At 55.4% G+C, this 22,795-nt stretch overlaps 1 protein-coding gene across 2 annotated transcripts; it reads left to right on the top strand.

The window, feature by feature from the left end:
• The first annotated feature begins 293 nt into the window (after positions 1 to 293).
• Positions 294 to 11,938, top strand: BCL2L11 (BCL2 like 11). Of its 2 annotated transcripts, XR_012673273.1 has the most exons (5): positions 294 to 367; positions 617 to 989; positions 5,934 to 6,046; positions 9,394 to 9,616; positions 10,539 to 11,938. XR_012673273.1 is itself a non-coding variant. In XM_075147857.1 (4 exons), the coding sequence occupies exons 2-4, from the start codon at positions 626 to 628 to the stop codon at positions 9,481 to 9,483; spliced, it is 567 nt and encodes a 188-aa protein (XP_075003958.1). In that variant the 5' UTR covers positions 294 to 367; positions 617 to 625; the 3' UTR covers positions 9,484 to 11,938. The 2 variants fall into 2 exon arrangements, 1 of the variants encoding a protein (XP_075003958.1); XM_075147857.1 differs by having other exon boundaries at positions 9,394 to 11,938.
• Positions 11,939 to 22,795: the final 10,857 nt, after the last annotated feature.

Consider the following 22,795-nt stretch of genomic DNA (forward strand, 5'->3'; position numbering starts at 1 on the left):
AGCGCGGGGCGCGGCGCGTGGCCAAGCAGCGGTGCGTGCGGGAGGGCTGCGCACAAGCGCGCGGGGCAGGGGCGGGCAGCGGGCGCTAGCGCGGCGGCCGTATCGTGCCGTATCGTGCCGTATCGCGCCGTATCGTACCGCATCGCCCCGTATCGCCCCGTACCGGCGCGGCGCGGCGCCGGCGGCGGGCAGCGGCGGTGGGGGCGGGCGGGGGGGCCGGGCCGGGGCGGGGCGCGGCGGCGCTGTAAACACGGGGCGGGGCGGCGGCGGCGGGGGCGGCGCAGGGCCCGGGGCAGGCGCAGGGGCAGGGCCGCCGCGCACACCGCGGCCGGGCGCCCCGCTCCGCCGTCAGCCGGCGGGGAGCACCGTGAGCGGGGGCCGTGGGCGAGTGGGGAGGGAGAGGAGCGGGGCGGGGTGGGGCTGTGTGGGTGAGGCGAGGCGGGGGGCGGCGGGACGGCGGCGGCGGCGGCGGCGGGGGGCGGCGCGGCGCGGAGCTGCCGCCTCAGCACTTTCGGCAGAACAATGGGGCCGGGCGGGGGGGCGGGAGGGGCCGGCGGCTCCGCTCCTCCTCGCCTCACGCCGCTCCTCGCCTGACGCCGTCCCACTCCGCCCGCAGGCAGCCCCGATGGCCAAGCAGCCTTCCGAGGTGAAGGCGCAACGCGACGGCGAGGGCGGGCGGCTGCCGGCGGCGGAGGGGCCGGGCCCGGCCGCGCAGCTGCGCCCCGGCGCTCCCGCCGCCCTGCCCGGCTCCGCCGCCGCCGCCGCCACGGCGGGGCCTCCGCCGTGGGGCCCGCCCGCCAGCCCCGGCCCCTTCGCCACCCGCTCGCCCCTCTTCATCTTCGTGAGGAGGTCGCCGCTGCTGTCGCGCTCCTCCAGCGGGTACTTCTCCTTCGACGCCGAGCGCAGCCCCGCGCCCCTCAGCTGCGACAAGGCCACGCAGACCCCCAGCCCGCCCTGCCAGGCCCTCAGCCACTGCCTCAGCGCCATGGGTAAGACGTCGGGGGGGGGGACGGGACGGGACGGGGGGGCCGCGTGGGTCGGGGCGCCCGAAACCGGGCTCCCGTCGTCATCCCGCGCCCGGCAGCCACACCTTCTGTTCCTCACCGTGTTTGTTTTTCCCTCAAAAGATGCAAAATGCAGCTTTTTATAGTGATGCGACAGGCCGCCGCGCACCTGCAGCGACACCTCCCGCATCCCGCCGTCTGGTTTTTCGGGATGCTGGCTGCGGTCGAGCACCCCGCCGCCGTGCCGGAGCGGCACCCTTGCTGCACCCTCCCCTGGCGCAGCCCTGCCCGAGCGCCCGCCGTTACCTGCGGGACGGTTGCGAAAGGCCCCGCCGGGGCCTTGAGCCCGCGCCAGGGCAAACCGTGGGGCGTGCGAGGGGCTGGCGGCGGGCGACACGGCTGATTCGGGGCTGGCGGCGGGCTGGACGCTCGCCCGGGCAGCCGGGGCTGTGGGATTTTTGCAAGCTGGCCGGGCCCGCCGAGCAAACACGCTGCCGGGGAACACCCGCTCATCCAGCACTTTTTTTTTTTTTTTTTATTATTATTACTTTTATTCTTTTCCGGGATAGGTCAGTCCCTGCCTAGGGAGGAGGGGACAAAGTTCTTTAATCCAGCTTCCTAGTCAGGGCTTGCTTCTCGCAAGGGTTTGCGCGCTGCTGCGAGGTAAGTGCCTTCTCGCTCGTTTTTTGCTCCTGTTTCTTTCTTGGCGAGCCGCCCAGTGTCATAGGTGCTAGGGTCACAAAACTCCCGCTTGTTTTGGCGAAACCTGAAATTGGTGCTTGAAAGCGGCGTGGTGGCGGGCGGGCGTGTGTTTACATGTGGCTTCCCAGGTAAGGCTGGGTTGAAGCCTCTAGTGGTGGAGAAAACATGCTTGCTGGAGCTGCTCGAGCCATCCCGCGATGCCTTTCCCCTCTCGTGATTAATTCCCCTTAATTGGAGGAAACCTTTTAACTTCTGCCGGGAACCAGGAGAAGGTGGGCGCGTTCCCGCAAGAGCGAGGCAGGCACCGCGTCGGTAGCGCTCCTCTGGGGATAACAAACACCAACTCCAAGCTTTACATGATCAAAACATCTTTTTTTTTGGTGTGTTTTTTTTTTTATTCCCTCGCTGGTTAATGGCTGTGGTTACAGCTGCAGAGGGCTTACTGTAATATGCCCTTAGGAAAGATTTTCTGACATTATTGCAGTAATTACAGCTTAATGCAAGTTTCACAACCTCGCGTAGCACAAACACACGTGGCACAGCCAGGCAAGGATGCTGGAGTTCCTCGGCAGGGAGAGCTGCAGCCAACGTTTTAGCAGCAAGTGACTTGGGTTTTTTTTTTTTGGTGCTCCAGGAAGAAATTGAAGTTTTCCCTGACTTTTCTGAGCTCCTGCTTTTTCCTCACCGTAGGAAAGCTGTTGAAATGCTGGTTTTACTGGAGCCTTTGTTCTGTTGTTGTTGCTAGGGGCATCATCCTAAACAACTATAAGCAAATGGAAAATACTCGAGCTATTTAAATGGGACCCTTGGCTACTCTCAAACACGGTTAAGCTGGGAGTGCGGATCTGCGGAGCTGTTTTATCCCCGGTCAGGGACTGCAACTCCCAGGCTGGGACTTACTGCGCAGCTCGCCTCGAGAAAGGGCTGTGGGTTTGCCCTGCGCACCTCTTCCTCAGTCCCCTTGCCTCGGCGGTGTCCCGCCGGATGCGTGCCGTTAAGTTTTCCGCACGGAAGCGGGACAGTCCCTCTGCAAGGAAGCAAAGGGTATAATTTTTTGTTGTGTTTTTATGTGCTGATTTTTATCTGTTGTAAAGCACTGACTGTGGGCTGAGAGATGGAGAGCTGCTCTAGGAAGCGTAAGCAAATGGCCTTTAATAATAATAATAATAATAAACAGGCGCTTCCTGTAAGCAAGAGCAGTTTGTGTGCGATAGGTGCTCCCGGCCTCTCCCGTGGGCAGCGCTGGACTGTTTCCAAGCCCGGTCGAGCAAAGCAAGCTCGTGCTCTGTCCTGAAGCTGCCTCTTCTAAACCTCGTAAAACCTTCCCCAAAGTTTTCAGTGCTGACGGCTCAAATAATAAGGAAGCGCTGAAGGTGCCCCTGCCAGGCAAAAAAGGTGGAGGCAGCCCTGGGGAATTACGGGATGCCTTCGGTTGTGTGCGGGTGTGCGAGCGAGCGCTGATTGCCGGAGGAGGAGTTGGTCCTGGCGTGGGAGCTGGTGCGCAGCGATGCTTCGGGGTGTCTCGCTTCTCTGACAGCGCGGGGTACAGTCAGCCACCTCCAAAGCCATTTTTTTGGGGAAATGAGACGAAAGCAGCGAGGGGATGTTGCGGGATGGGAGGTGGGAAGTGGTGCAGTGCTGGCTCGGCGGATCTGGGAAGATGCTTTTGGGGATGAGTAGGAGAGGATGGGGGTGAGTTCATCGTGCGTGGGGCTGGGGTGCCTGTGGGAGAGCTCGCCGTAAAGCCACCCGAGAGGAGAAACCCACCCTTTGGTGGGGCTGTGTGAATCTTAGACTAAGATTTCAAGTCTTTGGCTCTTAACGGGAGTTGATTGTTTTGTTTGGTTGGGTTTTTTACTCGAAGAGCAGCTCTGTCTAAAGGCGCAGGAGTGCAGGGTTTGCACGTGGGTTTTTGGGATGTGCTTGGAGCAGGCACATACAAGTGCTCCTTAAATGGATTTTCCCAGTGCTGTTTCGATCCCGGTGTGTTTTCCTGCGCTGTGGAAGAGGGGAGAGAAGCAGTGTGAACCTCTCCTTGCCTGTGAAGGAGATCCTCTGGGTGTAATAGGTGAATTTAAGGGGGAAACCTCGAGCCGAGAAGCTGGCAGTGTCACTCCTGTTGCTCTCTTTTCGGAGCCACTGCCATTTTCTCCCTGAGCTTTGCGCGCGGTTCATCTCAAGCGGTTCTCCAAGGAAGCTTTCTCCAGGGGGGTTTGGTTGACCAAGCCTGGGAGGTGGAGGTGCAGTTTGGGGTGTTTTTTGGTGGGTTTTTTTTTTATTGTGCTTCTAATCTGGGACCGCAGCGTTGCCGTGCTGGTCCCCGGCTGGAGCATCCCGTGGGCTAGAGCGAGATGCAGGCATCCCGGGAGTGCTGGTGGCCTCTCGGTTTGTCCCCGTCCCCGCGGCAGCCATTTCGCCGTCGGTGGCGGGTGCCAGCTTGCGGTATGACTGGGGGCCCCCCGAAAGCACCTCTGACGGGTTTTGGGACCAGTTATGACTGGACCCTTTTGACACCGCCGTTCGGCAGCGCCACAGAAAGTCCTTTCTGAAAACCTCAGCCCGATTTCGCTCTCAGCCACCAACCCCAGCCTCCATCTCTCGAGCGGATGAGCTCTTGGGTGCGATGCTGGGGCAGGGGGGAAGGATGGAGAAGGGGGGGAAGGATGGAGAAGGAGTGGTACCTCTCCCCCTCGCAGTGTTCTTTGCATCCCCGGGTCTCTTTGCATCTTCTTGTCCCGTCTCCTTTTTGGGTGGTTTTCCCTCCCCCCCCCCCGCCCCCAGCTTAGCTCTTGCCGGGAAAAGCAGCCCGGGGCCGGCTCTGGTGACGGCGGTGGGATTTCGGATGGTCGCCCCGCCCCAGCCGAAATCCTGTTTGCGTTCCCGGAGCGCCGGGGTGGAGTATCGCGAGGGCTGCGCTGCGTTTCATTCACCAGCGAGGAAAATAAATACGCCGGGGCCGTCCCCGGGCAGGCGGCGGGTACTACTCCTGCGCTACTACAGCGTGAAAACAAAACAGATCCCTGAGCCAAGCAGTGCTAGTTTGGCTCGGAAATACATTTTCCAGTCAGGTTGGAGCCAGGCTTTTATTTTAAAAATTTTTTTTTTTTTTTTTACTGCCCCACTAATCCTTTGAATATTTTGAGATTGGAAGCTATTTCTATTCCCTTGTGATTCCTTCTAAGCTGTTGTGCCAAAACGCTCTGTTTTGTTTTGTGCGGTGGTTTTTTTTTTTGGGTTGTGTGGGGTTGTTTTGGGGTTTTTTTGTTTGTGGTTTTTGTTTTTGTTTTTTTTTTTCTTCCTTAAGGCTGTGAGTCTTGCTCGGATCCTGCTCGTGGGTTTGCGGGAGGGGGCAAAGGCGGCGCAGGTACCGTACGGGGTCACGGGCTGCCCCTTTCTCCCCCGGCTGTTTGGGGAGTTGCGCGGTGGCTTTATCACGTGTCTAATAACTTCTTAAAACGGAGATTAAAATAGCTATGTATAGTACAGTATAGTTGATGCATTAGCTCTTTTTTTTTCTCCCTGAGCCAGCGCTGTTTTCTTGCGTCGGGTGTATTTTCTGCTAAGGTGCAGGAGGATGCTGTTGGAGAGGGGCCTGCAGTTTGCTGGGAGCGTGGTTTCTCGGCGTACAAATCCAGTTGCGGCTTTCTTCTCAGTACGACAAAACCAATCGTTTTCCTTTTCTCGTTGAGCACTTGAGAACTGTTTGGGGAAGAAATGTGAGAATTCAATTAAACTATCCAGACAGAGGTTTTTTAAGGTTAGAGAAGAAGTTGCTGCTGCGCCTGCAAGAGAATAAAATTATTTAGAAAGAGGGGGAGGAGAAGGTTTTTGCTAGGGAAAGAAATTGGAGAGTGGCAGCTCAGCCTTCCTCCCTATTTAAGAGGGGACCGATGCCTGGATGTGCCAGAGAGATGCTCCTAAAGGAAGCCTATATTAAAAAAATGAATGAATAAAAGCCTAACGATAATAATAGGAAAATAATAAGGAATAAAAGCCTCTCGTGCGATGCACATCTTATGCAACAAGTCCCATTTGCGCTGCATGCCGTGTGCAGGCCCTAGCAGCCTGGCACCTGCACAACTGCTAGGTACTGTATTTAAAAAACCTATAAAATAGTAATAATACAAAAAAAAATAGTACTAGTCTGTCGACTCTTGCCAAGTTTAATAAAGTATTTATTTTTCTGTTGTTCATCTGTCTCAAATGCACCGGTTCTGTTCCGTGCAGCTTCCCGGTGGCAGTCTCACTCGCTAGCGGAAGACATACAGCCCGAAATCTGGATTGCACAGGAGCTGCGGCGCATCGGAGACGAGTTCAATGCCTCCTATTATCCGAGAAGGGTAACTTTTGTCTTTTTACTTTCCATTTCTTTACGCATAGTCTCTAAAAGGGAAAAGCTTAATCATCTCTGGAAACTAGTTCTGTGGTGAATGTTTCGTTCACTCAAATGTAGAAAAGGATGCGCGGGTGGTTGTGTTCGCCTGGACGCAGGGGTGTGCTGCCTGCGCCGGCGAGTCGTCTGCTGCTGCAGCGTCATTAAATCAATTAAAAATAACCTTTAAACTGGGACTTGAGGTTTTCGGGTACGAAGTTCGCAGTATCTTTCGTAGCACCCAGGGGCCCATAAAGCGTGTTGCTGGATTGGGACTGGACCCGACAATAATGAGGAAGAAACTTCTAAAAGTTAAGAGGCAGAGACAGTTTGGGTGTGTTGGGGTATTTTTGGGGTGGCGCTGGGAAGAGCCCCTCTGGAAGCGGTGCCCGGCTGGGAGCTGGGGAGCGGTCGGGTGCCCGCTCCGGCGTTTTTAGGAAAACGGGCAGGGAGCGAATGTAGCGGGTTTCTGTGCCCGGCTCCCAAATTCCTGCTGCCGAGGATCGCGTGCATGGAAGTGTAGTTGCAAACAAGAAACAGGGATGGACTCGGTCTGATAACGTACTTTTCTTACAAAGAATCTGCCAGAGCTGTTTTGAAACACGTGTATTTTTAAGACTGTAAACTCTCTCACGTTTGAGTGTTGCAACAAAAATAGGTGGCAGGAACGCAAAAAAAAAAACACAACCCACACCAAACAACCCCAAACCAACCCAACCCAGAGAGGTGAAGTAACAGTAGTTTTCAGAAGAGCAACGTTAGCCAGTAACTTGCCTGCCGAACGTTACTGACGGCTGCATGTTCGTGCGTGTGATTTCTGGTCCATCGACTCGCCCTTGCGCTCGTCTGTGGGAAGAGCGAGTCAGAAGCACGTTAGATAGCAGCGTCGGTGACGAAATGCTGACTGCCTGGATCTTTATCCGTCCTCCCTGGCTCGTGAGTCACTCCTGCAGCCTGTTTCGTCACCGCTCCCAGGGGTCCGGTCGGCGGATGCCTGTAGGCAGGGGCTCTCCCCCGAAACGGGTGCCGGGCTGCCGCGGTCCAGCTCCTTCTGCACGGCCTCTCTGCATCGCCTCGCTGGAGACTTCTCCGTCAGCTCTGTTTTCTTTCCGAACGCTCTGGCTTTCCTCACCCGAAACAAACTGGTGATAAGCTGTGTTTTATCCCAAATCCGGAACACGCCTCTTCCGACCTCCCCGCGTGGGACCTTGCACGCTGGAAATCTGCGCCAGGCGCGTCGCGCCGCCCCGTACAAAGCGGCGATCCACGCTGCCTGGTGTATAAGAGGGCATGAATTTAACGGGGGGCTGCGGAGGGGTGGGGAAGGGTTTTCCTCACCCGCGAGGGCGGGTGCGAAGCCGGCAGCAGGATGGGGCGCAGAGCATCACGCAGGTTTGCACGAGGCGGTTCCCAGCGCCGCGGCCGAGCTTCCAACCTGCTGCCCCGGGGAGAGAACCGAAACGCAGAGGACCACGTCCTGCTTGCTAGATGACACGAGCAGAGGCTGTCATGCATGACCCTAAAAACACTTCGTACCTGGCTTAATTAGCATCTGATGAATTCTCGCTTGTTGCGCCCAGAAACGAGGAGGTTTCAGAGCATTTAAGCAAGGGCTGTAGAGTTAGCTTCCCCCATGCGCTTGGTTGTTGCTTTGCAGAAAGGTGACTTTTCCCTCTGCAAGTGGTCCGGCTGCTCCGGAGAAAAGGCTGGCTGTGCAGAGCGGGAGCCCTTCGGCAGGAGGGGTGGGTAGGACGCCTTGCCGGCACGCCTGGCTCTGCCGCTCGCTGGGGTTTGCCCTTTAAGCGCGAGGTTAGAAATGGGGAACTAAGAGCACTGCCAAAACGGCACTTGCCGGGCAGGTCGGAGCTGTCGGACGGGTCGGAGCCACGCGTTCTCCATCACGTTCCCCATCGGTGCGCCCTGCCCGTCACCCCCCGGGACCGTCTCTTGGGCAAGACAACGGGGAATCGGACAACTTGCCATCCGGCCCCTCTTTGCCCCGACAAAGCGAGCGGAGATGGCCATGGGACCCTCCGGGCACGGAGACCAGCTCCACGCCGAGGCTGTTGCCGGCAGAGGGTGCATCGCTTGGCCACCGTTGCGTGCCCCAAGCTTTGCTGCCTGCAGCCGAGCTGCCTGCAGAGGTGGAAAATGTCTTGTTTCAACTCCCTAGTTTTTTTTTTTAATACCTCTTTATGAAAGAAAACCGATTTTTGGCATTTCTCTTGCATCCTTCTCTAAGCCTGTAAGTTTTTTTTTTTTTTTTGTTTCTTTTTTTGGCGGTCAGGCAGCGCGGGGGGCTTAGCATCGTGCTGGTGGGGGACAGCTCCTCGTGCGGGGACCCGATGCCCTGGGGTGCAGGGATGCCCCAGGGTGGGAGGCACACTCGGCCCGGGTACCCGGCCGGGGGATGCTCGAGCATCGTCTCTCCATGGCGACAGCACCCTGCTGCAGGACCGCCGGCGTCACGCCCCCGTAGCGGGGAGGGCAGTTTGCATATCGGTGTAAACAGCGTAATTTCTCTCTCCGGAGCATGCACAGGCATGATTTTACTGCACTAAATATAGCCCGAATCGGATTGTTTTGGGACGGTGTAGAGAGGGAGAGGGGGAATGTTTGGGCTGTTCTTTCACCCTAAAAAAAAGGCTTAAAAATAAATGCTCGTTTGGCGATTGCTCCTTTTTCTTTTCGTTGTATGCTGTTGTGATACAAAGATCCCTCGCTCCAGGGAGGAGAGTTTGGCTGCCGTGTCCGGCTTGCCGTGTTTTGTGAATGAGGTGGTGGTTACGCCTGGAGTGGTCTGAACTAAAATCCGCACGTCGTCGCCGCAGGCGGGGACCTGCCTCTGCAGAGATGGATGCTGCTCTCCCCGCTGAGGGACTTTTATTTTTATTTTATTTTATTTTTTTATTTTTATTTTTTCCTCTCAGCCTTCCCACACTGTGGCTTTTAAAACCCCCCGACTCTGCTAGCAGGGCTTACCGCTCCTTTGCCGCGTTTCAAACCTCCCGGCAGCGTCACGCGCCTCCTGTGCCCACGCGCAGGGACTCGCACGTGACATCCCCACGGCCGCCTTCAAGGCAAACAGGGCACCTTCGACCCTGTGAGTACTATAAAGCTTTTTAGTGAAGGAAAACATGAAAGGTCGCAGGGTTTACTTTCATTCTTGGTAAAACGCTTGATTTTGCACCTCTGAAATATCTGTGTGGCACCGCACGAGGTGTTCGTAGCACAGGGGCTTCGCGCTGGAAATCACCATCTTGTTTGGTTTTATTTTCCTTTTGTTTTTTTTTTTTTCCTTCTCTTTCATTTTAGGGTTTCTTGGATAACCAGGCGGGAAACCCCCAGGTCGTCATTTTGCGCCTGCTGCGTTACATCATCCGCCTCATCTGGAGGATGCGGTGAGCGCCGGGCGCATCCCCGGGCGCCAGGACTTGTTGACTCGTTGGGAAAAGCCCGGGGAGGACGGACAGACGGACGGATGCGGAGGGAGCGCAGCCTTGCTGGAGGAGCCCCGAGGGCTCGTTGGAAGAAGCAGGTCTGTCTCCTCGGGCCCCCCGTGGTCTCCAGTTCATCTCGCGGGCGGGCGGCTGCTGCACGGCGGGTGCTTTCGGGGGGGTGGCTGCTCCGGCCGCCCCCGTATCTATGCACAAACGTACCCCTTTCTGCCTCCGGGAGCTGCCCCTTTCCTCTGGCTGGTGCGGGTGGTTCTCAAATCCACTTCCAAACGCCGCGGTTTTATTTCTGGTTTCACCAGCACCATAGGAAAAAAAGAAAAAAAAAGGAAAAAAACCCAAACGCAAGCCCACGATAGCGGTTTTTCCTGCAACGCGCATGCAGGGAGAAGCTGTTGAGTGCCATGTATGATTATTAGTGTTTTTAACGATGGACAAACTGTACAATCTGACCTCTATGCACTGGCTGCCTGTGCCTGTCGGGTGGGCGAAGAGCCGCGGTGTCGGTGCGGGGCTGCGTGCCTGCGGTTGCACTCCTCTGGAGGATTACGAAGCGATTTTTAATTTTTATTTGAAATTTTTGATTACCTTTTGGTTTTTTTGGACCTGCAAGATGAGCATCGGTTGCAGGAGTTGGCCTCAGCTGCAGGAGCAGGGGATGTTTAGGAAAGGATATTTTGGAGAGGGTGCGGGGGGAACCTTTGCACTGGTGGAGAGCGAGCGGTTAAAATATCTGGTGAGCTTGGCCAGGGCAGGTTCCTGCTCCGCATCCCCTCGGTTCTGGCTCACCGTGGCTGGGCTGCCCCAGCCGTGCTGGAGCCATCACTTTTTCTTCTGTAGGGTTTATGTAGAAAACCCCAGCAGGGAGGCTGCTGCCGCAGGTTTCCCATGGGAGCCTTCGTGAAATTGCACGGCTGTTGATAAAATTAAAAGGAAAAAAAAAAAAAAAAAAAAAAAAATTTGGCAGCGGAGGGGGAAACCAAACGAGCTTTTTTTTTTCCCCAGTTGAGTTTCATCCATCGTTGGTGGATGAAATGGTGCTTTTGGGTCTCGCAGCCTTTCGGCATCCCGCCGGCACTGCGCCGCCCAGAATGTGTCCCTTGGAGTACACCAAAGAAAAGCCGAGCACTTTACCCCGTCCTCCCCGCCGGGCTGCCCCAGCCAACGATGGAGACAAAAATTACATTAATTTTAAGGGAAAAAATCAAGGTATTGGCACTGTCTGCCTGGGACTTCTCCGCAGGAGGCGTTCCCAGCTAAAAGCTAGGCGTAGGAAAATGAACTCCCAAAAACCAGGTTTCACCCCCGTAGAGTTGTTTAGGGAAAAAAAACCCCCAAAGCCTCTAAACAGAAGAATGATGTTTTTAAATAGCGATTATGCTCGTTGGAGCCGCGTTGGCTGACTGCTCTGGGTCATTTTAGGAGTAACCTCTGGTCTCTGTTCTGCCAAAAGGATGTGATGAAGAGTTTTCCTTGGTTGCGGGGAAACCAGATTTATTCCCGGGCGATCTCACGTGATGTGTTAATGCTTCTCCTCTTTTCCATAACTGTAAATACCTGAATATTTATTAGAGTAGGGCACCGTATCATTTTCATCATCTGAGCCAAATATCTGTGTGCAATGTATTTCCTTTCCTTTCTCTCATGTAAGTTTTATACAGCTTATAAATAAGTTTTAAAAAAAAAAAAAATTTACTTTTTTTTTCCTAAACTTTTTTAGAGTTCAACTTGGTAAATACTGTAGATTCTTTTTTTTTTTTTCCCCTGTGTAATTAATGCACTCTACTGTTCCATAATGCTGTAACTTGTAGAAATGTTGTATATTTATTTTCTGCTTATTTAAGTTCCTGTAAAGATTTTGTTTCCCCTTCTCTCCTCCCTGCCCCTGCAATAAGTGACGGATCACCTTCCAAAGCGCTGTCTTCTCCTGGCAGTGCAGCCAATAGGGTTAAGATAATGAGAATATTTTGGTTTTTCTCTCAAAGTGCCTAAGTCCCACTTCCCAGTAGTGATCTAGGCACGTCAAAGACTTCTGCATTAGTGAAATTCAGTGGGAATTTGGCTTCTGCATCCCCGTGATTTCTGCCACCCCCCTTTTAAAGCCACATTTTCCTCCATCTCAGCCACTTTCCCTGGACAGGCTTTAACATCGGGTACCAGCCCAGCACACCCCGATGTGCTGATGAATCACTAACTCGTTTCACAGGACCCAGCAAATGTAGCATTTTTACTGCAATTTCCCTGGCTTACTTGTGTTTTGCACTGATGAATTTTGGACAGGGTAATTGCCACTTTACTTGTGCAATACTGCTGTAAATAATTGCAGATCTTTTTTTTTTTTTTTTTTAAGATGCAATCTTTTATGTTCTTAATATGAGTTTTATATGAATAAAAACTTTCAACTATTTGTCATGAGTGCTGTTTTCTTTAGGGGCACCTGAGGAAAAGGCTGGGGAGGGGATATTTGCTGCTTCATCACCAGCTCTCCCAGTTTATCACCAGTTCTCCCCCAGATCCAGGATGCGGGCGCGTACCCGGCGTTTCCTTCTGCTCGGAGGGCTTTGAAGTTCCCGGGACGCTAAAACGTCTCTGTGAAAGGGCGCTGGTTTGCCAGATGTTGCCTTGAGTGGTTCCAAACCCAGAAGCAGCACCTCTGCCGCCCCAGCTGGGGGTGCTTTGGGGTTTGGGTGTCTTTTCTTTCTTTTCCCCACATTTATGGGCCCAGATGTATTTATGGGGCTCTGTAGACTTGGGCTGCATCAACGGGCTCAAACCCAGCCGCTGGGCACCTCCCGTGCCTGCAGGGCACTCCCCGGCCCCCGTCGGTTTTCATAGTTACTGAAGTTGGGGGAAGCATGGGGGTTTATTTTATTTTATTATTATTTCATTTTACACTATTATTTTTCTTTTACTATTTTAATTTTATTATTTTCTTTTATTATTTTAATTTTATTATTTTAATTTTATTATTTTTCTTTTATTATTTTAATTTTATTATTTTTCTTTTATTATTTTAATTTTATTATTTTAATTTTCTTTTATATTTTAATTTTATTATTTTAATTTTATTACTTTATGTTATTTATTTTATTTTACATTATTATTTTTATTATTTTGTTATTACTTTATTCTTTTTAAATTGAATCAACATCTGCTCAGAAAAATGACCATCCCACCTTCCTTCTGCCTTGGCCCTCCATCTCAAAGCCATCCCTGAGGGCCAGGTGCCCTGGGCAGGAGGGAGGGGACCCTTCCAGCCCTGCCTGTCCCCCACTTACTTCTCTTGCTTCTATTTCACCACCGGTAATAGACGGCAGATAGCATCAGCCGCGGTTTGGAGCAATATTCTGGTGAGATTGCTCCAATACGGCTTTTGGCATAAAAGGAGCAGATAAGAGGTGATTTTTCTCTTTTGCTCAAAGGAGACGAGCTGCCGGCCCATCCTGTGTGCCGGGCACGGGGGGGTGGGATATTTTTAGCTGCTTTCTTCCGAAATACCAGCTGGGCAGCCGGGGTTTGGGTTGCATGACGCAACGCGGTGGGACCGTGCGTCAGCTGGGAAGGCTGAAAGGCAGGAAGAAATTGGGGAAAAAGCAGATTGCGAAGTCCCCGGGAAGCCGCAGCCTGCGCCGGGTGCCACCGTGCCGAGCGCTCCTGCACCCCGGCACCCACCAGCTGAAATGTATTTAAAAACAACCCCAAAGAGCCCTACTTGACAAACAACTTAAAAAAAAATTCTGGATTTTTTTTTTTTTTTTAGTTCTTGTATGTGTTTCAAATTACAGAAGTTCCTGAAAGGGAAGTTTATTGGTTTCAGGTGCTATTTTGGGGGCTTCTTTAACTCAAAAAAAAAGGCTTTATTGCCCAGCCGAGGCTCTGGCAGCTGCCGGCCCCGTTCTGCCCATGGCTCTTTGGTCCCGTTGGCATTTGGGAGCCCACCGGCTTGAGCAGGCAAGTTGTCACACCTCATGCTCCTCATTTATCTTTGCCGTGACTCATGTTGGAAAGAGCTCATTGCCTGCCCGAACCCGGTGACCTTGGCGAGACAACAGGGAAGAGAAACACCGTGCCGCCGGCAACATGCAGCGGTGCAGAACGCTGGCAGGATCTCACCTTTGGGCACGAGCTTGGCCATCGCCAGGTCTAGGTTGGCCATGGCCAAGTAAAGGTGGTCATGGCCCAGTTGGCCGTGTTCAAGATCACAGGTGGTCATGGCCCAGGTTGGTCATGGCCAAGTCAAAGGTGGTCATGGCCCAGGTTGGCCACGGCCAGGTTCAGGTTGGTCATGGCCAAGTCAAAGGTGGTCATGGCCCAGGTTGGCCACGACCAGGTTCAGGTTGGCCATGGCCAAGTCCAAGGTGGTCACGGCCCAGGTCCACCAAAGACACATCATCTGGCTCCTCCCCAAGAGACAGGCCCTTTCTGTCTGCGGTCTTATGTTTTTGCTGTAGTAACTAATTAAAACCACATGCAATTTTGTTTTAAGGATGGCAAACTTCCTTTATTCCTTGAAAAGGGAAAAAAACCCCAATTTGCTCATGGAAAAAGCCATCTGAAAGCCTCACGGCCACAGAGCCCCGCGTCCATCGGAAGGAAGCCTTTCTACACGCGCCCCCTCCCCAAACACTCACGACTGTCTTGTGCGCTCACTGTTGAGGACACACAAGACCTCAGCCCGGCCAGACCAGCTCCAAACCAACCCAGGACATTCCCACATCCCTCAACCCCTGCCTGCCTCGGGAATGACGAGCAACCAAAGCCAACGATGAGATCCCCGGTTGGGTGCTAACGTTGCGTGTTGCGTTCGCAGGAGGGGGATTGGGGGGGGGCCATGCGAGCCAAAGCACCCATCAGACGTGGGCTGGACGCCGCGGCTTTGGCAGAGCCCTGGCTGCCACGCCACGGCCATCCAGTGCCACGGGAGTGAAAATGCCATGCTGCCAGGCTCTCAAGACGTATTTGTATTTTTTTTTTCCAATGACTCGCATCTGACCTTTCAAACACCTGTTCAGCCTTAAACGGCTAAAAATACCCACCCAGCTTTGCATTTGATTTTCATATTGCAACAAAGCTCACTGTTTCCAGCGGGTTCTCTCGTGTTTCTGGCAGGTTCTAGGATGGTCGACCTCTCCTCTGGTCAAACCCAGCAAAGACGGGGATGGGAGACCGCTGGCTGCAGGCAGGGTTGCTCAGGCGGCCCCTAGAAACAATAAGGGGGCATTATAGATGCTATAACGGGGCTGGGCATATATTTATATGGTGTAAGGCAAGCCCGAGGACGGTAGGACCATAGGGACCTTCCCATTGCCCACCAGCAAGGTGCCTGCAAGCCACTTACCCACCCTCCCCCAGCATGCCAAACCTATTCCGGGTTTTTTCTGCGGAGTTTTAAAATTAAGACCTGCAATGCTTAAGCTACCCTATAAAACCGAGACTAATGGGTTAATCCTGCTGGCAACACCACCGTACCTACAAAGGCGGGTCCTATGGAGCCGAGAAGACCTCGGCTGCTGCAGCAATGGCTTGCTCTTTGCCGCATTGCTCCTTGGGGCCGGGGCTGGGCGAGGGCAGGGACCCTCACGGGGATACGGGGCCTTTTCTTCCCCCGTTTGATGAATTTCTCCTCTCCGGCGTTTTGACGGGCTCATATGTTAATTTTCCTGGGAGGGCGTGCGGGCAGCCTTCGCTCCCCAGCCTGGTGGGCTACCGCTAATTAAACCACGCTTCGTCTTGGCGCGATTATGGACGTCACGCACCGAGCGAAAGACTCTTTGACAAAGACATAATCATCTTGGACATTAATTAGGGGAAATAAAGCTGGAAGACGGCGCGATAGCCATTCCCTAAGGGGGGATGCACATGGCAGCAAACCCCGGCTTCCCCGAGCATCCCCTCGGCTGCCCACGGCTCCGGCGCTAATTGGCTCTAATTGGCATCTCCGTAACGGCGCAGGCTGGAGGATGGCCATGCGAGGAGGGGTGCGGAGAGCACAGGAGCAAGAGCGAAGGGAAAGGGCAACGAGAGCCGCATCTCTGCCTCACCGCATCCCGGCGCGGCCCCGCGCCGTGGGAGGGCTGCGCGTGGCCCCGTGTTAAGAAAACAGAGGATTTTTCTGAAATCCTGGGGTTTTTTTCCCCTGAAACACACAAATAAACCCCCCGAGCACCGGAGGAGGAGACGCGGGGCAGGGGACGTGGGGGTGCTGGTGGCACAGCGTCCCAGCGCCCGTCCCTCCCGGGGCCGGCAGCGGCGGCAGAGCCCTCCCGTCAACCGGGACGGGGCAGGGGAACGGCCACGAGCGCCTGACATTAACATTCAAATTACTTATTGGCAGAAATGGGTTTAAAAATAGGGTTTTTATGATAAACAAACTAACCTCATACAGGAAGTGAGCTGCAAATACGAAAAACTAGTATGTTGTAAGAGAGCTGGTAGAGCACAGAGCTGCCCCGCAAAACCAAAAAAAACAACGAAAAAAGCAGCAGTCGGGGTTTTTTTATTATTTTCTTGGGTTTTTTTTTTAATGTTTTCCCTCCTGCCACGGGGGAAAGGGGAGAAGTGAGGGGAGAGAGGGCAGGGGGACCCCGTGCTGCTGGGGGGATGAGACAATTTCTTCTCCACTCCTGGCCCCTAAAATAAAGGCAAAGCCCGGCGATGCGCAACCAGCTTCGCGATGCGAACCCCGGCTTTTAGCGTGCCCGGGCTTCAAAAAGCCTTTGCTTCTGCTGCTGAAAAGGTTAAGCAGTTTTCCTACCGAAACCCCAAGTGTGGGCTGTGAAAGAACATGTTAATGAAGAAAATTTCCCCAGGGCTGCTCTTTTATTATCACCAAAGCCATCGAGTTTCAGTTTGAGTTATTTGTATTTATTTATAAAAACAAAGATTAAATAAGTAGAACAAAACCAAAAACCTCATCCTAATTTCTGAGCTAAGCCTGATTTATTCAAACAAAGAAAACTCCCCCCCCAGCAGGTAGCTGCAGGCTGTTTTCCCCTTTGCTTTGAGAAAAAAAAACCACCCCTGCGTTACCGGCGTGCTGCATGGGAAATATAGTTCGATTTCAAAAAACCAAACCAAAAAACAAAAACAAAAAAACCAAACAACCATTCAACTGCCCTCGTTGGCTGCAAAAACGAAGCTTTAAAAGTCAGTGGGCTCCGGGGGGTCCGGTGCAGCCCGGGAGGTGCCGGCAGCGCTGCCCTGCGCGGCTGCAGCCCGGCCACCGGCTTCAGCCTCCCCCCGGTGAGGGAGCAGCTGGTTTAAGAGAGAGACAAGGGGGGGAAACAAAAAGGCATTTCTCTTTTCATGTGTTTTCACTTCCATCGCGAGAGAACTGGTTAAAAAACACACAAAAAAGCCCTTCAGTGGTCTTGTAGCCTTTAACGTGTTGTTTTTCTACATATTTTATGTTGTTGGCTTTTGTTATCAGTCTCATCTGCAATTTGTGGCCAATTCTGTCATGCTTTAGGCAGACATCTTGTTCCCAAAACTGTTTGCAACCTTTCAGCGACGGTACAGCCTCGAATACAGGCAGAGAAAAGCCACAGCGCAACGAGAAAAAGGGCAGATTTAACCCCAAAATGTTCATTTGGCCAAATTTTTGTCCCAAAGGCAAGGACGAGCCCCAGGGCAGCGATGGGCAGCGCCGAGCCGGCCCCAGCCCACCCCCCTGCCCTGCCCCAGCATCCTCAATTTAATTTGAATTATTCGCATTTCCCCATCCCAGGAGAAGCCAAACCCATCCCTACGCAACCCGTTGGATTTTTCTCCAATGCCAAAGAGCGTTTTCCGCCGTATTTTCCCAGCCATCGGCACGAAGCCATCCCAGCCATCCCGGCCGAGCCCTCCTTTTCTGAGCGCGGCGTGGATTCAATCAGTTGAGCTGTTATTTACCACCGAAAACCAAATGCCGCCAATCTAGCACCTCTTCGATATTAATAGCGAAACCAAAAAAGCAAATTAATACCGCAGGATGAAGGCATATTTAAAAAATAAAACGAAAGTCATCCAAGTGCCTGACGGGCTCAGAGAGCAAGGCTGGAGCGTGGGAGCCCATTTTGGCCACCGCCAGCCCTCGTGGACCAGGGGGGCTTAAATCTGGCATTTTTTGGGGGGTGGTTAAACGGAAAGGAAAGGCTCGCGGCCGTCCCCCACCCCGGGCTTACGGCCGGGGCAGCGCGATTCTCTCCCGGGCTGCCGGAGAGGGAAGCGAGGCGCTGCGTCCCCGGTGAACCCCCGGCTTTGAAATAACCAATTTTGGGGTTTTTCAAAGAATGAGCGCGCCCGGCGGGGCAGCCCGGCTGGGGGAGGAATGAGACATTGTGAAACCCAGCTCCTTTTCCTGAGGCTGCCGCTGCCGTCAGCGCCCGAGCCCAAGCCCTGCCCGAAAAAAAGCTCAAACGGTTTCCCAAAGCGGCGGTGCCGAAGGGGTGCTCGCCCCTCGCCGGCGGCTGGCCACAATTTTGGCCTCCCCGGCGCGGGGCCCGGCTGCCGGCTGCCCCCCCGGGAAGGGCTGCCTTCCTCAGCCGGACCACCGCAGCCCCGAGCCTCTGCCCCCGGGGTGCTCGGGGAGGGGGGTCCTGCCGCCCCGCTCCCCCCCCATCCAAATCGACCCCCTATTTACGACGGACACAAATACATCAAATATTTTTGGCCAGAATATACGTGTATATATATATATATATTTTTTAAAGTCAATCTCTCAGGGCTCTCCCAATGCTCTCTCCACTTCCTGTGACAAAACAAAACACGCTTCGTTTGAAGCTTATTCTTCCTCTATTTAGCGCTGAAAAATAATGACCAAAAGCACCCCAAAAAACCCACCCTGCACCCCGGTCACCCCCCGCGGCCGCTGCCCCCTCCCCACGCCTTCGCCCCCCGGGCAGAGGATGGAGCCGGGCGCGCTGAGCTGGAATAGCAGCAACCAAGCAAAGAATCACTTATCAAGAGATTTAATTGACAACCTCGCCCGCGGAGGGCTGGATGGCAAGGCGAAGGTGAATTTCCACTTCACTATTTTCGTCCCGCTGCTGTTCAAGTCAAACGCCCCCCCCACACACCTTTCCACGTCATCGTTTTAAAACCGGAGTCAAAAAGCAGCTAAAATAGGGAGGGTTCGATAAATTCGTATTTTGACTCATCCATTTCTCTGCGGCGTGATTAAACACCCCGTCGGTCGCAGTAATATTTGCCGCTCGGCGAAGGGGAGCATTAACCCCACTTGTAAGATTGAGAAAAAATCATTTTAGTTTGACTCATGCGGAAAGAGTGAAACACAGAGCGCGCCCTGAAATTGGGCTACGCACCAGGCTTTTCCTGCACCATTTACCACGCGTGAAGAAACCAGAATATTGGACAATTCCAGCCCCTCCCTTACCAGCATTTCTAGGCGGCCGTGGGCTGCAGGCTCCCCCCCTGCAAACGCACGGGGTTGTGCTGCCGTTGGAGCATCCTTTGGGCAGCCGGGCGAAAGGAGATGGGGAAAAAGAAAAAAAGAATTTGTGGTTGATGTGATTTTGTTCCACCGTCATTTTTCAAATGATGCTGGCTCTGCCCGGGTCGGGGATCGCCTCCTACCTTGGCCAGAGATGGGTTTTACCCCAAGCCGGTAAAATGGTAACAGCTGGCTTGAAAATGAAACCCACCTGGAAAATCATACGGGGACTTTCGGGAGGGTTTGGCAATTTGCCTCTCTGAGAATTAATCTTAAAAAAAAAGAAAAAAACCTAATTAACGAGCCCCAGGAGGAATTTTTAGGGCTGGTCACTGCGATGTGCTGGGTGAAACCTAAGCCTGGCCAGCAGAAAATGGGAGTTTTCTGTGGCTCCCAGCGAGGAGGGTCCCGAGGGACCCCCTCCGCTGCGGCAGGATGACCGGGAGACCCGATTCCCTCCGGGGCTGCGTCCCGCCTGGGTGCTGCCGGCATCCCCGGCACATCGCCCGGCTCAGCCTCTCGCCGCCGCCTGAGCCAGGAGATGCCAATCTTTTCATCAAAGCTCGCTGAAAACAAAACTGAGAAACAGCTTGTGGTTTGACAAGAATGTATTTACATAAAAATATATATTTTAAAAAACCTTTGGGGATGGTGAGAGAAGGCGCTGGCGGTGTTTGTGAGGTCCCTGACATTTAAGCGAGGCTCGCCGAGCGTGGCGGCCTCACGTGTTCCCCACGCCGAGCCCCACATGGGAGCTGCTGCCAAAGCTCCTCCTCAGGCCCGGCTTAAATTTAGAAAAGCTTTTGACTATCTCCCCATCTCACTGCTCACCAGACAGGACAAACAGGGGCCATCGGGAGGAGCAAGGAATTAACTCACAGGCATGCATAAGATAAGGGAGCCGCATCCATTTCCTTACATTCCAGCCCAAAAAGCCAGGCACAGCTCAAGAAAAAAAACAACCCCCCAAAACCAACCCAAAGCTGCGGTTTTGGCTGCTGCCAGCCATGGTGCTTTGCTCATGTGCTCATGATGGTACCGCGATGGTACCCATCAAATACAACCACACTTGTATTTATTTGCAAGGCTTCCATTCGTTTGCAAGGTTTGTATTTCTTTGCAATACTGTATTTCTTTGCAATGCTTGTATTTGTCTGCAATGCTTGCATTTGTTTGCAAGGCTTGCATTTGTTTGCAATGCTTGCATTTATTTGCAAGGTTTGTATTTGTTTGCAATGGATGTATTTGTTTGCAATGGATGTATGTGTTTGCAATGCATGTATGTGTTTGCAATGCATGTATGTGTTTGCAATGCATGTATGTGTTTGCAATGCATGTATGTGTTTGCAATGCATGTATGTGTTTGCAATGCATGTATGTGTTTGCAATGCATGTATGTGTTTGCGAGGTTGGTATTTGTTTGCAATGCATGTATTTGCTTGCAAGCACCGAATTCTTTGCTTTCCAAAAAAAAAAAAGGGGGGGTGAGAAGGTGTTGCCCGGTCCGTGCCTGCTGCCGCCCGGCCTCGGAGCGTGGGGAGCCGCCGGCGAGCGCCCTGCCCGGCTGTAGGGCCCGCGGGGTTCTCTCGGCAAGCCTATTCCCTCTTTTCTGAGTCATTCTGAGATCACTCGACATCTCTAGCGCACAGGCGAGGCAAAGACGCCTTTAGAGCACCCATCGAGGCCGGCGGAGTCGGTCTGCGGGGCGGCCCTCGCCGTCTGCCGGCACCGAGGCAGCGCCGGGGAGCCCTCACCAACCGCTCCGAGCGCAAGGAAACACAAGGTCAGGTTTGAACCCTCCCGGGGCGGCACCTCCAGCTCCTGGAGCGCCAAGACACTTGAGACGTGCGGCCACAGCTTTGTGCTCAGTGGCACCCCTCCCGCACCCCCAGCACCCCCCCCGCACCCTCAGCACCCCTCCTGCACCCCCGGCTCCCCTCCCGCACCCCCGGCTCCCCTCCCGCACCCCCAGCACCCCTCCCGCATCCCCAGAGACCCTCCCGCACCCCCGGCACCCCTCCCGCACCCCCAGCACCCCCCCCGCACCCTCAGCACCCCTCCTGCACCCCCAGAGACCCTCCCGCACCCCCGGCACCCCTCCTGCACTCCCAGCTCCCCCCCCGCAGCCCTGGCATCCCTCCCGCACCCCCGGCATCCCTCCCGCACCCCCAGCACCCCTCCTGCACCCCGAGCATCCCTCCCGCACCCCCAGCACCCTCCTGCATCCCAGCAACCCTCCCACAGCCCCAGCACCCCTCCCGCAGCCCCAGCATCCCTCCCGCAGCCCCAGCACCCCCAGCATCCCTCCCGCACCCCCAGCACCCTCCTGCATCCCAGCAACCCTCCCACAGCCCCAGCACCCCTCCTGCACCCCCAGCACCCCTCCTGCACCCCCAGCATCCCTCCTGCACCCCCAGCACCCCTCCCGCAGCCCCAGCACCCCTCCCGCACCCCCGGCACCCCTCCCGCACCCCCAGCACCCCTCCTGCACCCGAGCACCCCTCCCGCACCCCCAGCACCCCTCCTGCACCTCCTGCATCCCTCCCGCACCCCCAGCACCCCTCCCGCACCTCCTGCATCCCTAGCACCCCTCCCGCACCCCCAACACCCCTCCCGCACCCCCAGCATCCCTCCCGCAGCCCCAGCACCCCTCCCGCAGCCCCAGCACCCCTCCCGCACCCCCAGCATCCCTCCCGCACCCCCAGCACCCTCCTGCATCCCAGCAACCCTCCCACAGCCCCAGCACCCCTCCCGCAGCCCCAGCACCCCTCCCGCAGCCCCGGCACCCCTCCCGCACCCCCAGCACCCCTCCCGCAGCCCCAGCACCCCTCCTGCACCCGAGCACCCCTCCCGCACCCCCAGCACCCCTCCCGCACCTCCTGCATCCCTCCTGCACCCCCAGCACCCCTCCTGCACCCGAGCACCTCTCCCACACCCCCAACACCCCTCCTGCACCCCCAGCATCCCTCCTGCACCCCCAGCACCCCTCCTGCACCCGAGCACCCCTCCCGCACCCCCAGCACCCCTCCCGCACCTCCTGCATCCCTCCTGCACCCCCAGCACCCCTCCCGCATCCCTAGCACCTCTCCCACACCCCCAACACCCCTCCTACAGCCTCAGCACCCCTCCTGCACCCCCAGCACCCCACCTGCACCCGCAGCGTCCCTCCCACAGCCCCACCATCCTGCCTGCACCCCTGGCACCTTACCCCCAGCACCCCTCCCGCACCCCTGGCACCTTCCAGCACCCCCAGCACCCCTCCCGCGCCCCACCCCAGCACGGGGACGTGCTCCCCATCCCGAAGGGATGCTGCCTGCCCCGGCGGGAGCTTTCGCGAAGCGGGTGACGATGCTCCCGGGAGCCACCGAGCCTGGGCCCTGCGGGGGAGCTTCGGGGCAGGGGCTGGGGGACCCCTGGCGCTGCCGCCCCCGCCGACGCCGATACCGGGCGCAGGCAGCCGCCTCCCGCTGCCCCCTCAAACACCCGGCGGTGACTCGGCTCTGGTGGGCGTTTGGGGCACCGAGCCCGGGGCCACCGGCCCGAGACATTCATTTCAGCCGGGGCGATGCAAATAAATGGTATATCAGGCTAAACCTCCCGCCCGGGCCAAACCACAGCCCTTATAGAGCATCGCCGGGGGGGCCCCGCTCCCCGAACCCCGGCGCCTTCCCCATCTCGCAGCCAAAAGGGAACGGGGTGATGGCCAGCGCGGGGGGGCCACTGTTAGCCCAGAGGCGAGCCGGCCGAGGGGCCCGGAAAGGTCACCCTCCCCAAAGCCCCCGGTGCCAGCGCTGGTCTGGCTTCAGCTCCTGCGAAAAAGCGCTTGCTC

This window comes from Calonectris borealis, chromosome 3, assembly GCF_964195595.1.
Source record: "Calonectris borealis chromosome 3, bCalBor7.hap1.2, whole genome shotgun sequence".
NCBI classification, from domain to species: Eukaryota; Metazoa; Chordata; class Aves; order Procellariiformes; family Procellariidae; genus Calonectris; species Calonectris borealis.